Source organism: Nomia melanderi, chromosome 11 (assembly GCF_051020985.1).
Source record: "Nomia melanderi isolate GNS246 chromosome 11, iyNomMela1, whole genome shotgun sequence".
NCBI classification, from domain to species: domain Eukaryota; kingdom Metazoa; phylum Arthropoda; class Insecta; order Hymenoptera; family Halictidae; genus Nomia; species Nomia melanderi.
In genome coordinates, this window is record NC_135009.1 from 17,511,778 (window position 1) to 17,526,022 (window position 14,245).

The 14,245-nt window shown below is 31.4% G+C and overlaps 5 protein-coding genes and 1 pseudogene across 8 annotated transcripts; 2 read left to right on the forward strand and 4 right to left on the reverse strand.

Annotated features, from left to right (window-relative positions):
• Positions 1–113: 113 nt before the first annotated feature.
• On the forward strand, positions 114–3,947 carry Snx3 (sorting nexin 3). Its single transcript, XM_031992586.2, has 5 exons — positions 114–379; positions 529–904; positions 1,723–1,818; positions 1,882–2,006; positions 2,099–3,947. The coding sequence occupies exons 2-5, from the start codon at positions 740–742 to the stop codon at positions 2,202–2,204; spliced, it is 492 nt and encodes a 163-aa protein (XP_031848446.1). The 5' UTR covers positions 114–379; positions 529–739; the 3' UTR covers positions 2,205–3,947.
• Positions 3,759–6,412, reverse strand: LOC116433921 (uncharacterized). 4 transcript variants are annotated; one of them, XM_031992579.2, is made up of 4 exons: positions 5,780–6,391; positions 5,407–5,589; positions 3,999–5,331; positions 3,759–3,908 (listed from the first exon to the last, which is right to left on the reverse strand). In XM_031992579.2, exons 1-4 carry the CDS (start codon positions 5,969–5,971, stop codon positions 3,826–3,828), a joined length of 1,791 nt encoding a protein of 596 aa, XP_031848439.2. In that variant the 5' UTR covers positions 5,972–6,391; the 3' UTR covers positions 3,759–3,825. The 4 variants fall into 4 exon arrangements, with proteins under 4 accessions (XP_031848439.2, XP_031848441.2, XP_031848438.2 ...); XM_031992581.2 differs by having other exon boundaries at positions 3,826–5,331; positions 6,040–6,412; XM_031992578.2 differs by having other exon boundaries at positions 3,826–5,331; positions 5,780–6,395.
• A 135-nt stretch (positions 6,413–6,547) lies between these two features.
• Positions 6,548–8,404, reverse strand: koko (cyclin Q). The gene is made up of 6 exons (XM_031992585.2): positions 8,237–8,404; positions 7,755–7,888; positions 7,575–7,672; positions 7,265–7,483; positions 6,937–7,167; positions 6,548–6,853 (listed from the first exon to the last, which is right to left on the reverse strand). Exons 1-6 carry the CDS (start codon positions 8,272–8,274, stop codon positions 6,758–6,760), a joined length of 816 nt encoding a protein of 271 aa, XP_031848445.1. The 5' UTR covers positions 8,275–8,404; the 3' UTR covers positions 6,548–6,757.
• Positions 8,405–8,436: 32 nt separating this feature from the next.
• Positions 8,437–10,338, forward strand: Amacr (Alpha-methylacyl-CoA racemase). Its single transcript, XM_031992583.2, has 5 exons — positions 8,437–8,724; positions 8,831–8,972; positions 9,177–9,320; positions 9,402–9,648; positions 9,728–10,338. Exons 1-5 carry the CDS (start codon positions 8,617–8,619, stop codon positions 10,233–10,235), a joined length of 1,149 nt encoding a protein of 382 aa, XP_031848443.1. The 5' UTR covers positions 8,437–8,616; the 3' UTR covers positions 10,236–10,338.
• LOC116433922 (protein 60A pseudogene) lies at positions 10,285–11,853 on the reverse strand (annotated as a pseudogene).
• Positions 11,854–12,009: 156 nt separating this feature from the next.
• LOC116433924 (serine/threonine-protein phosphatase 2A activator) lies at positions 12,010–14,230 on the reverse strand. The gene is made up of 8 exons (XM_031992584.2): positions 13,808–14,230; positions 13,648–13,733; positions 13,185–13,388; positions 12,900–13,117; positions 12,708–12,832; positions 12,524–12,624; positions 12,310–12,417; positions 12,010–12,230 (listed from the first exon to the last, which is right to left on the reverse strand). The coding sequence occupies exons 1-8, from the start codon at positions 13,848–13,850 to the stop codon at positions 12,096–12,098; spliced, it is 1,020 nt and encodes a 339-aa protein (XP_031848444.1). The 5' UTR covers positions 13,851–14,230; the 3' UTR covers positions 12,010–12,095.
• Positions 14,231–14,245: the final 15 nt, after the last annotated feature.

The following is a 14,245-nucleotide window of genomic DNA, read 5'->3' on the forward strand; positions in this document are numbered from 1 at the left end:
CCACGCCCCCAGCCCTGCTCCTCGATCGATAAATCGCGAGCCGATCGGTCGGTAAATATTTACCGAATACGCGTCATCGCGCAGTTTCAACGGTTTTCCGTAGGAATTTCATTCGCGTGGAGGACGAGTGACGGAGTCGCTTATCCTCTTCAATTTTTCATTTTTACTCATCGATTGCGTAACCGCGAAAGCCATCGCTTTCGAAGGAAACTTTGTTTGGTTTCTTTGTTATGTATACGCAATTAGCGACGTACGAACTATAACTCGGGGGACTGATATATAATCAATTTTTAAATATTTTTAAATAGCTTCGTTCTTTCCACGAATCAAACGCCGTCTAGAGTCGGCATAGAACTTTCCGTGCAGCGAGACTTTGTAGGTAAGTCGTGGTATTTTTGTTTGAAATTTCCGTGCCGATTTCATTGAGAGGATCGAGCGTATTTTTCACGTGTGAATTGTACGGTTTAATCTGAGTTTTCCGATGCGAAGGTGGAGTGAAATCCATCGTGTGTTTATCTTTGATTGCAGATAACGAGGTGTTGGTGGTGGATGAATTTTCCGCGCGAGTTTGCTTTCTGTGTTTAGTTTCGTGCACCATGATCACGGACGTAACACATGAGAACGAATTGTGTCAAGTTTCTCGCCGCTGTCATTTGACGAAGTTTCATTAACAACCATCCTGTTGGGTTTATTTTCTAGCTGGCTTCGTAACGGTTTAATTAATTTCTAATCATTAGACATGGCAGACACGACCGTGGACGCAACACGCCGTTTAAACGTTAAAAAACAGACCTTAGACGACGCTTATGCAGCGCCTGCAAATTTCCTCGAAATTGACGTGATTAATCCAATCACACACGGCGTCGGCAAGAAACGGTATACCGATTATGAAGTTCGCATGAGGGTGAGTAAAAGGATTTGCCCCTGTTGGATTTTTCGCCCTTCGTTGATACCGCGTTAGGTTATAAAAACCACCATCGTTAGATCGTCTTCTGCGACGATTTTCTTTTTGCCGCTTAAACTGAACGTATCGCGTATTTCCATCGAAAGAGAGATAAACTGACGTGGACTTTAAGTTCAAAATTTAATCAAAATACATTCCGTCACGAACGTACGAATCGTTTCACTGTTCTGCAATTTCTGCTTACATGTTTTTTTCTTTCGTTTAAATATCCTGCATTGCAGTCGGTGCACACGCTCCTGTACAATATTGCTAATTTTAAATTCTCCGATTTTGAACGCCGTTTATCAGTTAATTTTTTCGTACTTATCGTTTCTGTTTTCCAACGAAAATACAAAGAAATAATATTACCAGTAATTGTAATAATTTCATTAGGCTCGTTAATTGAACGTATAGTGGGCAGTGTGTGTTATCTTGCTTTTGGTGATAAAAAAGAACAGATACAAAAATGTATGTGATTCTTGGGTCCATTTATAGAATTATAGATTAACTTACAATAAAGATATCGCAAAATTTAGTAACTGATAATTAATATAAATACTCCATATTTTAGTTCAATTTTTTGTCTAATATAGTTTTGTATTAAGAATTCTTTGAAATAGCATCGTGTCTTTTATCTTTATTACATTAAGAGAAAATTATTTTAAATTTTTAGTCTTGTACAATGTATCGAATGAACTCTAAATGTAAATTATAATCTTTGAACAAAGCAGTCTATGTACATTCTTAATTATAAGAGTTTTATTTTGCCTTTTTTCTAGACAAACCTACCAGTTTTCAAAGTTAAAGATTCAACAGTGAGGAGAAGATACAGTGATTTCGAATGGTTAAGAAATGAATTAGAAAGGGATAGCAAGGTCAGTTGATAATTATATTTAAATTTGTTATTTTATTTTTAAAGTATTCTTTTAATTCTATAGATTGTTGTGCCTCCATTACCAGGAAAGGCATGGAAACGTCAAATGCCTTTTCGAGGGGATGATGGTATTTTCGAAGAAGATTTTATTGAAGATCGAAGGAAAGGGTTAGAAGAATTTGTTAATAAGTACGTACATTTTAACCTTCTCAATCACAGAACTAATGATTGTTTGTTGACTTCAATTTGTTGAGATAATAAAAATTTGTATATTATTTTAGAATAGCAGGACATCCATTAGCACAGAATGAAAGATGTTTACATATGTTTCTGCAAGAAGCTGTAATAGACAAGAACTACGTACCTGGAAAAATACGTAATACATAAGTTATAATAAGACTCATTGCAAGTATACTTTTCTCCCCACCTTGAATATTTAGTCATACTTGACTATGTTAAAAATTGATTCTACAATCTTAAAAGATCCTTCTGTATTTATATGCAATATTTAATCGAGCTTTCAATGCTGTGATGTCAAATTAAAATTCGTTTCTTTGGAAATAGTTGTGTTTAAAACATTGTGTATCATATACTCAGAAGGATCTAAGCGACATCATCAGTCATTGAAACAATGTAATAAAAGTTTTTTGCTTTATCTTTTGTTTAATGATGTTGTAGTAATATTGGCTTCTTGTAAAAAGATACATAACTTGGTATTTATTACTTTCAAATTTTGCAAAATAACATTAGACACAACGGTTCAATTAATATGCAAATATGAAATTCATAAATTCCAAAGTATGGCTTAAAAAGAAAATATTAAGATGAAAGCTATTTATTTACAAGTTGTTCAGTAGAAATGATGATTAGTCATTTTCCGTTGCTCTTTCTTTTTAAACGATTTGACTAAAATTTTGTATATATTTCCTATATAATTGTAGAAATATATTTTGAAATCAAAAATATTTAGAGTAAGATAAAGAGGAATAAAACAGAAATAAAATATTTCAGAATTATGCAATTACTATTGAACAACTTGTAAGCAGCATATAAATTGATGTATAAACAGTGCTATTGCAAATAGGTAAATAAGATATAATTCGGTTAAAAGTGGAGATAAATCTCTTAAAAATTGTTTATAATTTGATATTCTCTACGTGGAAGAAGTGTTAAGAAATCTGAACATTACTGAACGTAATTCTTTGTTTAATAATGATAAAGTATATAAAACTAAGGCGTTTTGAATCTCCTTGTTATATACTTGTTCTATTGACGATAGGATACAGAAATAATATTATTGTATCGAACTCAACAGTAAAATCAATAACTTCTATGTTGTGTTTTCATATTCTTTAAATTTACGCTATAAGCAACATTTCTTGAAAGTTTATCATTGTCAAAGGGACTGTGTACAGGGCATAGATTAAAACTATTTTACTGTTTCTTATTTAAGTTATAGTTTGTATTGCAAGAAAGTTTTCATTAACTATACTTAATTACACTAGTGTATATATACTAGCGTGTACGTTAACGCGCATGCATACACACTCACGTATACACAGGAATATTGTATATCAATATAAATACTAAGAGACATAAAGGAAGATTAAGACTGTGACTTACATACTACTTTAAAGCTTCGATGTCTAGTAAAAAAAGTCTTAAAAGTTTCTACTTTGTTTAAAGTATATATATATATATACACATATATATGTATATATATATGTGGAACATACAACAATTTTATATGATTCATAAGAAAAAATTCTTATAAGAAAGATAATTACTGTTTCTCAACTTTTATTGTATTCATTTTGTATGCATACCTTTGGACAATCAAATTTCAACATACTTCTTTATTGCGTTTTCTTCTTGAAAATAATATGTACAATGTTGCTTCACACTGAATCTACTTTAAAATTTTCGAAAGTTAAATAGTTACAGCGCTAATGACTCAATTGTATTAAGAAAATGTCCCTTTAAGGAAATAGGAGTATGTAGTTTATACTTATAAGTATACATCCTGTTTAGTTCTAATGAATTTTTTATTTTTAAAATACGTTTCTATATACTTGCTCACGCAGTCTTGCTCTGAAAAATAAAAATAAATATTACTTATTTCATGCTGTACTATGCTGCTTTTATTAAATATTTTTTTACACGATATTAATGAGTACCAACCAGGAAAAGTATTTTCAATTATAAGCATATCAGCTATGTGTTTTGCGACTACCTTGAAAAGTTGCCTATCTTTTATTCTTCTCTTTTTATAAAATGGCATTAGATGTTTCACTATCCATGGTGCTATTCTCTCTTTACACGCAGTTAAATGTTCTTCGATGCAGATCGGCGAATCTGGCATCATTTCTTCATCGTCCGATTCCCCGAACAGTTCAATAAATTTTTCTTTTACTCTCCCGTGTTTTCTATAATTCTTCAAAGACAATTCTGTCATTTTTGCTTTTAGTTTAGATACTTGATACACGCGTTCAACGAACCAAATGCTATTCGCTCTGCGTTTCTGTTTACTTTCGGGAGTATCGTTTTCCACTCCCAACAATTTATTAGCTTCTCTACTTTTCATCTCTTTGTAATAACTAAAGCTATACTTCCCTGTACTTATATTTGATGATTTTGCGTTATTGCTTTTAACATTAATCTTTGTACTATCTTTGCTGTCAGGTATGCAAGTAGAACCATTGGAATTAAGTGGAAAAAGAGAATCCGATTCAAAGCACATTTTATTAATCTCTTTGTCCACGTTAGCTTTACTCACTCCTGAATGTTTCTCTATTAATGTCATGAGATCACTGCTATCATCACTATCACAAAACATGTCTTCCATGTGTTGTAAAAGTGAATCTTGAGAATTTTCATCCTCATTTTTAATACTGGATAGATTGTTCAACATTTGAGTACTAGAATCATCCTGTGTACAACTAAACATTTTACATTCTTCTTTCATTATTTCTGCATCAACTGTTACTTTAGTGCTGATCTCGTCATCTGATTCAATTTTAAATGTACTCTGATCTATGTCAGTACAACAGGTAGAATTTACCGTAGGTGAAGCTGTATTATTGTAATTACAAGGATTAACAATATCATTTTGAGCTTCAATTATACTGATTACGTTCTTTTTCTCTTCTTCTTCTTCTTCCTCCTCTTCTTCTTCTTCTTCTTCTTCTTCTTCTTCTTCTTCTTGTTCTTCTTCTTCTTCTTCCTCTTCTTCTTCCTTCTCGTCGTCCTCCTCCTCTTCTTCTTCTAACTCTTCCTCTTCTTCTTCCTCTTCCTCCTCTTCCTCCTCCTTAAGGAGTGGTTCTTGTTCCTCAGGAAACAGTTCCTCACAATTGGACGTGATGCAAATGCTTTGAATATTATCAACTTTCTCTAATTCTGCCCACGAGTTAATAGTTTGAACACCAACATCTACCTTACTTGGCGGAGACTCTAAAAATATCACTAATTTCTTATAAGCCTTTTTGTCCAATGTATGAGACTTTACATCTGAAATCTATTAGTGTTTTACTTTCAACTATTAATCAATTTATTTTAAATTTATTAATTCACATTCATATGGTAAACTTACCATCTTCAACATATTTTGTCTGTATAAAGTTGCTTCTAAAGACGATCGGACAGCATGCAGTTCCATTTGATTTGCACAGTTTCTTAATTGTTCACATTGAATATCTTTATCCTTCTCTTTATAATACAGAATATAGTTGGTGAGCAAACATTTATGAAGATACGAGAAATACACTGCACGAACCTGTAATTCAAAATATTCATTCAGATTAAATACATATTAACAATTCATAGAATACTTTTTCATGGTTGTTGACAATATGAACATCGAATTATGAAACAATAAAACATATATTATTTACAAACAATGACTGAACTGCATGTTTAAAAATTGATATTTTCAGATAATTATTCCGCTTTTACACGAAACATGCCTTGGTAGTCAATCGAAGAAATTCATCATTTAGATCGGTCGGAAATTGAAATTTGTTTGTTGAAAGAGAGGGTAACGATATTGATAAAAGATTATTAATTTCTTCGAGACTAGTATTGTCATCATCAGTGTCCAGAAAGTCGAATTCCTCTCGTTCTCTCTTCAATGGAAGTAATATGTCCATTTGCTCCATTGTTGTTATTTTATGTTATAATCAATCTGTATACATCGACTTACGGAAGAGTATTTCAAATATCTCACCCAAGAAACTGTAAATATTCACCGCGCTACGATAACATATTCAACTTTCTTACGAATCAAAGGCATAGTTACTGTCGTATGAGGCGTACGTAATATGCAATAACATTTCTGTTAATATTTCCGTGCAATAAATAAGCAATTTTCTGTAATCAAGTGAAAATAATATTTATTATAGACATATATACATTTGACTACAATAATAGTAGACCTTTAACGACTAACTTCACAGACATTGATTTTGGTTCAATTTCAAAGGCGCCTGTGCGGTATGAATGATACCGAGAAGAATATTCTTAATAAATAGAATTACTTTGTAAAGACTTTTATAAATATGTATGCCATTTAAAAAAGTATTATCAACATTAGTATTAATATAAGAATTGTTTGATGCCTTTTAAAAATCATGATTTCATTAAGGGTGTTAGCATGCTGCTAATTAGGAAGCTTAGGGTGAGGAACAGAGGGAACTGACTTGTATTTATTCAAATAACTTTCATCCATTCGTGCATTCCCTTGATTATATTGTTTATTAATTTATGAAAGAGATCAATGATATAAAAAATTGTACAACACAGACTTGAAAATATTATATTTGAATGGTGATCTTGATTTATTTTTGTACTTTGTCAATATCAGTTTTTATAAGAAAGTGTTAGGTCTGTATTAATATACAAGCTATACGGATATTTTATACATTGAAAAAACAGACTAAAATGCATCAGTTATCTCTAGTTTCTGGTTCCTCGTCGTATGCAGCCATGACCTTTTCCATTATTTCCCATAGCTTGTCCCTTGTTAGGTCTTTACAAAACACCTGAAAATTACAAACATATTGTACATTGTACCATTCACAAGTACTTCACAACATTGATATTTTTATTGATCATTGACCCTTACATTAAACCATGGCTGCTGATCACATTCGTCCATTAATGGTACTACTACACCATAAATCTGTAATGATAAATTAATACAAGCAATGGCTATTAAATTCGGTGGATAATCAAGTATAGCAGGCGAGTGATGAAAGTCTTGTAGAAGTGCCATACTGGTCTTTGCAACAGGATATTTAGACCATTCTTCTTCCCCAAACCATGCTTGCAAAGACCTTAGATAATGTAACATATACTGAAACATTAAAATTTTATTTTAGAAGGCTATAATTTATAATACATATATTATATGCAATCAGAAAGATTGTTTACTTTACTAAATGGATATTTACTTTGTGCGGATGTACAGGAGTTACTTGAAATTTCAGCATACGCATGATTAAAAGCTCTGCTTGAACAATTGCGTCTCTCATGCTCCAGTATTGATCTCCTAATTCTAAAGGTTGCGATCCTCTGTGAAGTGTACTATATGAAACATTCATTACATCCCTTATTTTTAAGTTATCATCCTTTACTTTTCCTGCTAGATAAAGGCAGGTTGCAGCGATCAACTGGAAATGCATATATATATATATGTATATTTATATAAATATTAACTAGACTGAATGCATATAAGTGTAACTTAATCACTAAGTTATTTACATAGTTATCGTAGCCTCCTGGGGCTGCTTCCTTTATAAACCTATGATACAAAGTGGCAGCTGTGGCAATTGTTAATGGATGAGCTTCTAATTTTAAACCTGTAATTTAAATAATGAATAAATGATACAGTTTCAATATAGGCACAGTGTACTTTATAACATATGTACATAAAATACTTACCACATTCAAATATAAATCTCGAAACTGTGAAACTATCACTACTTTTTGTATAATCAATAGTAATACTTTTTTGTAAAGTATTTCTCTTTTCCCTTTGCATCGCCAACACATCGATAACATCTTTCATTTTGGAACTATAAATATATATTACATGAAGAAACACTTTACATATCTTAAATGTGATGTCATGTACCACACCAATGCCATAACAATTGAATTGTTAAAACTGATTATACTTTGTTTTCATTTTCTTTCATGAAATTTATAAACTATCGATTGATGATCAATGAACAAATGATACGATGCTTGAATAACTATTTCATTAAAATTATGTTTAAACGACACATTATACTTTTATGCACAAATTCTTTTCATCTATTATTGCCAAGGCGTATTTTGCAAATTAAGAACCGGCACGTTATTACAAATCTTGTCACAAGGAAAATCCATATTATTTGTAAATTTCTTCAACTTGAAATTACCTTAACGTTTCCGTACTCGTAGGCTCTGTAGGATTCATTCTGATAATGTTATAATTGAATTTTTATGAAAATTTTAATTTACTTCTTTACAGGTTACGATAACAATATTTATTTTCTATAAACTGCACGCACCGGCATTACCAACATACTTACTAAGGCCATTTTCTAAAGATTTTAATACCAACTGTAATGTAACTACAAATTGTACAATTTCCCTCTGGCTAGGGAAAAGTCTTTAAAAAACCTGTTCAGGATATTCTGAATATGAATGACTCTTGAATTACAATATTTAATATGTATATATATGTATGTATTTGGTTCAACGATCTATTTAAATGCATACATATCTTTCATGACTCCGCAATCCATTATCAGAAGAAATGCCTTTAAAAGGAATTAAGGTTTTAGAATTAGCTGGTCTAGCACCCGGTCCCTTTTGTGGGATGATATTAGCCGATTTTGGCGCGAGCGTTATTAAAGTGAATAAGGTATATTAAAAATATAATTATTCTTTTGTTTAAATTAAACATACTAGTAAATTAAAAAAATACTCTGAGACATCGGAGACACATAATATTTATTTGTTTTCCACAGGTTAATGCATTCCAACCGATTCCTGACTGTCTTGGTCATGGCAAGAGGTCTATTGCTTTGAACTTAAAAACCGAGAAAGGCATAAATATATTTAAAAAATTAAGCGATCAAAGTGATGTGATTATAAATCCATTCAGACCTGGTTTGTACTTTCTAGTGACTACTATAATGCCAATACAGGTAGCTTTCCTATAGCATGGTATCTTACAATATAGTTTTGCTCTAACATGATAAGATACATTGCAGAAATCCTTGTATAACACTGTACACGGCTTTACACAACACTGCATTTTCTAGTCTGTCTTTTGGAATTGTAGTAATTAAGAAAATTATATTGATTTAACAGGTGTATTAGAAAAAATTAAACTGGGTCCTGAAGATCTTATGAAAACAAATAAGAAGCTAATATATGCTAGATTAACAGGATTTGGGCAAAATGGTCCTTACGCAAATATGGCTGGCCATGATATTAATTATTTAGCTCTATCTGGTGAGACAAATTTTAATGCAATATGATTATATTACATCTTGTATCATTACATTGAATTGTATTATTCGTATTAAAATGCAGGCTTATTGTCTTTATTTGGCCGATTTAACGAAAAACCAACACCACCAGTTAATTTGGCTGCTGATTTTGGTGGCGGTGGATTAATGTGTGCCTTTGGAATATTACTAGCATTATTAGAACGTAGCAAACACAATGTAGGTCAAATTGTTGACATATCCATGGTAGAAGGGTCAGCTTATTTAGGTAGTTGGTTATTCAGGACTCAAAATCTACCTGAATTGTGGGGAAATCCTCGTGGTAAAAATATGTAAGTATTTTAAAATTCAAATCAACTTCCTTAATTTACAATTTTAAGTGTAAATCACCTTCTTTGTAATATCTAACAGATTAGACACAGGGTCACATTTTTATAATACTTATGAAACAAAAGATAAAAAGTATATGTGTGTTGGTGCAATTGAACCACAGTTCTATCAAACATTTTTGGAGAAAATTGGACAATCTATAGATGAAATGCCACAATATAGTGAATTTGAAGAAAGTCGAATGAAATTAGAAAAGATATTCAAGCAAAAAACTCAAGCTGAATGGTGTGCTATATTTGATGGTACCGATGCATGTGTGACACCTGTTTTAAATTTGAAAGAAGCTGCAGTTCACACGCATAATAAAGAGAGAAATACATTTACAACATTGGAAGATAATGTAATCAGTCCAAACCCTGCTCCTCGTTTATCGCTTACTTCTGGAAAATCAAAGGTACTTCTAAACAACCCTATACCTGGTGAGCACACTACAGAGATTCTTAGAGAATTAAATTTTAAACAGAATGAAATTAATGAATTCTTACACAATGGAATTGTTGAACAGGGAATGACACAGTCTAAACTGTGAATATTTATGCATTTATATATTACAATACACGTGTTATTATTAATATATTTTGATACAAATGTTGTTTAAATACATAATTTTAAAACTAACATTAATCTTTTTATTCATTAAAACATTAATACGAAGATGTAAATTTGGTAGAATGGTACTTGTCCACTTATATGTAATTTAAAGCACAGAAACATTTTTACTGAAAAATGTGGTACAACTTAATAACAACCACAGCTATTAACAACCATATTCTTATATTTTTTTAAGACAACATTACTGTCATCTAAAAAATACAGTACTGATATTGGTGACAATTTCGTTGGTGCACAACAGGGTTTTGGTACTTCTTTTGGTTTTAGGAGATGTACTAAAGTCTGTACAATCGCATGATTTGATGCATTCATATGAATGTTTAATGGAAAATTGCACTCTCCACTACAATAATAAGCGTCGTATCCTTCTGGAGCAATGATCCAATCTTGCCATTTAAGATCTTTAAAACTAATGTACAAAGTTTTCATATTACACGAATTTCTTTTTTTATTAATAGCTGAACTAATATACGGATTCTTCTGAATGTCTATAATAGTAACATCTGATTTCTTCAATTGATTTCTCTTTTGCCTTTGTAGAATTTCATGCTTTATTTGATTTCCAGAATTTTTAAAAAATCCAACCATGAACGGTTGCTTGTCAAGAATTCCCGAAACACCTACAATTCCTATATCAGCTGGTCTTAAAGTATGGCCACTGTAATCAGCATGATGCACTGCTAAGAATAAACCCCGATTTTCTTTTGGATGCTTAACCCAATACTCAAGCACTTGACTGATATTTAAAGTAATCCATTTTTCTTTATCTGTTGTAATATTAACTGAACTTGTATAATATTTAATTCGTCTGCCATTTTTAGTTCGAGCCACTCTGTATAATGCTATTGTATAAGTCTTATTGTATTTAGAATGTTCCTGCAAACTTTGGTAAAGTCGGAGTTCTGCTGAAATGATGTGCTCTCCAGTTGGAACTTCTGACACGTCGAACCATATCCTTTTTCCTCTATTTGTTTTCGACGCGTTTCCCGAATGTGGATTGTGTGCACCAAAAGTCATAATTAAATCACTTTGACTAATAATATTAATATCGTAACCAGTTAAATTGAATTCTCCTGTATCTCTGTATTGGTCATAAGATAATTTGTTGTTTTCATTGGATAAAATATTCTTATAAATGTTTAGTAGAAACTTTGGTGCAGATCTTTTAATTAATAATGCTCTACGCGCAATTCTTTTTGGTCTTCTAGGTAATTCTAAAATGTTTAACAGATTGTATTCTATTTCTTGTTTCTGTTTAGCATTGGTAACACGATATAATATTGTTTGATCAAATCCATTGTCTACATACAATCCACTGGATCTTTCAGAACTTGTTACAAACACTATTACCAGAAGGAATATGATAATAATAATATACTTTTTATACATTCTACTTTTGAAATGATACAAATTACAGCATTTTTGAAACTATTTATACTCTTCAGTAAATGCCTCACTTCTTGTATTTACATATGCTGACTTAATCATTCTCAGTCCGTTTGTCATCTATAAAAAACATTGTATACACTGATGAATAACTTCTATTGGCAGAAATGTATTTGTATACAATCTAACAGAAAAGTAATTAGTATTAGATGTCATCAGTGAATAACTTGTTAAAAGCAATATACTATTACTTTTGGTAAATTATTTTTAAGATCGTAATATGGTTGCATGGTAAAATGGTGAGATGGTAATGTACAAGTTTATTATAAATATTGAATGTGTTACAATCTACATCAACAAGTACAGAGCATATGCGTGTATTATTGCAATATTATTTCGAGGGCGGCTGTGGCCTTATGGGTTGATCCTGGCGAGATCCTCTTCCAATAGGATGCACAGATGCCGGTTTTATTGATAATAGAGAGCCGAATAAAACATGCTGGATGACGGGAAATTTTGCAAGGACCTGATATTTAGAATACATTAAAAGTATTTAAATGAATTTATCAGTTCAAGCGAATTTGACAGTAATAATTAATCGTTACCTCAGCTTTGTACATTTTAATAAGACCACTATTTACTTTGCTCCATGATGAAACTCCACTAACATTCCACAACTGATTCGAATGTTCAGCAAATGGACCAACCTTCACCTGAAGGAATATTTGTTACATTCAAATTATTTGAAATGTAAATTAATTAGTTTAATTTAAATTACAGTAATTTAAATGTTCATGTATTTTATGCATATATACAAACTTTTGAAATAAATTCAATGCAACCAAGAAACATATATTGGTTGCTATGTGCTTCAACAATTTCTGGATCAACAAAGTGACGTGGTTCTATTCGGGAATGCCCTAAAATATTAAGGTATCATATGAGCATATTTTCCAATGAATGTTAGTACTGATTAAGAAAAGTATAGTAATGAAGAAATTACCAACTAATTGAGCACTTCCCCATATAAAGGGAACAAACTGATAGTCGTCCAAGCTCCATACACCGTGACTACCAGCTGGTTCCATTCGATAAGTTAATTGTAATCTACGTACCAACTCAAGATATCTTTAAAAAAGAAAATGTTTACAGTATGTAATGACAAGTATTACACACCAAATAAAAAATACATTACCTATTAAATATTTTTACAACTACAGCAACTTTGTCATCTTGCTTAAATGCTCCAATTTTAAACATGCAACACAGGAACATCAGAAATGCCATTTCATGGCCTGTACCATAGTCTATACGTGTTGGATTACCAAAACTTTCGTACAAATACTGGATTATTTCTGGAACTGCTCTATGCAATTCTTTTGGTAGTACTTTCTGTAGTTCATCCATTCCATGCTGGAATATCACAATATAAATAGTTTTTCACACAATAAGTTTTCATGTAAAATTAATAAACATTTACCTCTTGGAGCCTTTCATACCATATCCTAAATGATTTATTACCAAAACGTTGAGGTTGATTAGTTGGAGGTATTTGAGTTATCCATTCGTCAAACTCATTAAGCATAGCAATAACATTACCTATCACAGGACTCTGAGCGCATTCAATGTTCAGCGCTTTCCCTTGAACCGACTCATTTAAGGCTAATACAAAACCCAAGTATTCCTATAAAATTATTTCATCATGAATTTTAAACATCAAGGTTCTTTGTACAAATGCTATAGAAGTATATTATGTAAGGACTTCCACGAAATTTATAAATTTTATTTTAAATTCTTCCCACACAGTATTTTGGTTACTTGTCATTAGCAATAAGGATAGAAAGCTTTGTTAAAAAAAAAATATTGTTATATCGATATGAAGGAAGATCCGCATATGAAATAACAAAACACAATAAAAATAAATACGTTGCACAAATTCTTACAAAATATGCTTCTGACTTCTCCCATGCTGACATATCAGCTGGAACTTTGATCGACTTCTTTGGAACGATGAATTCATGTTCATCCGCTAAAATATTGAAAAATAATTACATTGCCATATTCTTAATGACTAATTACTTCTTATTAACACAGAATTCGTACGTGTTATTGGTATTTCTTTCCCAGATTCCTTCCAAGTTGACATGATAAATATTTTAGAAGTCAATTTTAATTCATCGAGAAATTGGCAATCCGTTTAGGATTGCTTTTAACGGAACGAACTTATTCTTTTCTTGAATCACGCATGTAGAATGCCGAGAAACATTTGAATTTTACACGCACGTTGAGATGCACGAAAATTTTGAACTATAAAATATCACAATAAAATTCGCAAATGCACAAAATTTAGACAAGAGAACATCAAATTCAAATCCAGGCATTTACTCCCGAGGCGTTTCCCAGAAACCAATCTTTGTCATCAAGAAATCGTGAAAACATAACAAATAAAAAAAGAAACTATATGATTTACTATCTTGGAGACAGATCACGATGAAGTGTGTGAAAGATCCATTCGTACTGTTTATATTTGTGAATTCACCT

Bases quoted from the DNA above. Each gene is read 5' to 3' on its own strand.
- Snx3 (XM_031992586.2), top strand. From the start codon at position 740: ATGGCAGACACGACCGTGGACGCAACACGCCGTTTAAACGTTAAAAAA. The intron at 905-1,722 runs GTGAGTAAAAGG...CCTTTTTTCTAG, and splicing joins ATTATGAAGTTCGCATGAGG to ACAAACCTACCAGTTTTCAA. The intron at 2,007-2,098 runs GTACGTACATTT...ATATTATTTTAG, and splicing joins TTAGAAGAATTTGTTAATAA to AATAGCAGGACATCCATTAG.
- LOC116433921 (XM_031992578.2), bottom strand. From the start codon at position 5,971: ATGGAGCAAATGGACATATTACTTCCATTGAAGAGAGAACGAGAGGAA. The intron at 5,590-5,779 runs GCATGTTTCGTG...TTTGAATTACAG, and splicing joins TTCTTCGATTGACTACCAAG to GTTCGTGCAGTGTATTTCTC. The intron at 5,332-5,406 runs GTAAGTTTACCA...AAACACTAATAG, and splicing joins GACAAAATATGTTGAAGATG to ATTTCAGATGTAAAGTCTCA.
- koko (XM_031992585.2), bottom strand. From the start codon at position 8,274: ATGAATCCTACAGAGCCTACGAGTACGGAAACGTTAAG. The intron at 7,168-7,264 runs GTAAATATCCAT...TTAATGTTTCAG, and splicing joins CTCCTGTACATCCGCACAAA to TATATGTTACATTATCTAAG. The intron at 6,854-6,936 runs GTAAGGGTCAAT...TGTAATTTTCAG, and splicing joins ATCAGCAGCCATGGTTTAAT to GTGTTTTGTAAAGACCTAAC.
- Amacr (XM_031992583.2), top strand. From the start codon at position 8,617: ATGCCTTTAAAAGGAATTAAGGTTTTAGAATTAGCTGGTCTAGCACCC. The intron at 9,321-9,401 runs GTGAGACAAATT...ATTAAAATGCAG, and splicing joins TAATTATTTAGCTCTATCTG to GCTTATTGTCTTTATTTGGC. The intron at 9,649-9,727 runs GTAAGTATTTTA...AATATCTAACAG, and splicing joins AATCCTCGTGGTAAAAATAT to ATTAGACACAGGGTCACATT.
- LOC116433924 (XM_031992584.2), bottom strand. From the start codon at position 13,850: ATGTCAACTTGGAAGGAATCTGGGAAAGAAATACCAATAACAC. The intron at 13,118-13,184 runs GTAAATGTTTAT...GTGATATTCCAG, and splicing joins GGTATGAAAGGCTCCAAGAG to CATGGAATGGATGAACTACA. The intron at 12,231-12,309 runs GTAACGATTAAT...TCTAAATATCAG, and splicing joins TTAAAATGTACAAAGCTGAG to GTCCTTGCAAAATTTCCCGT.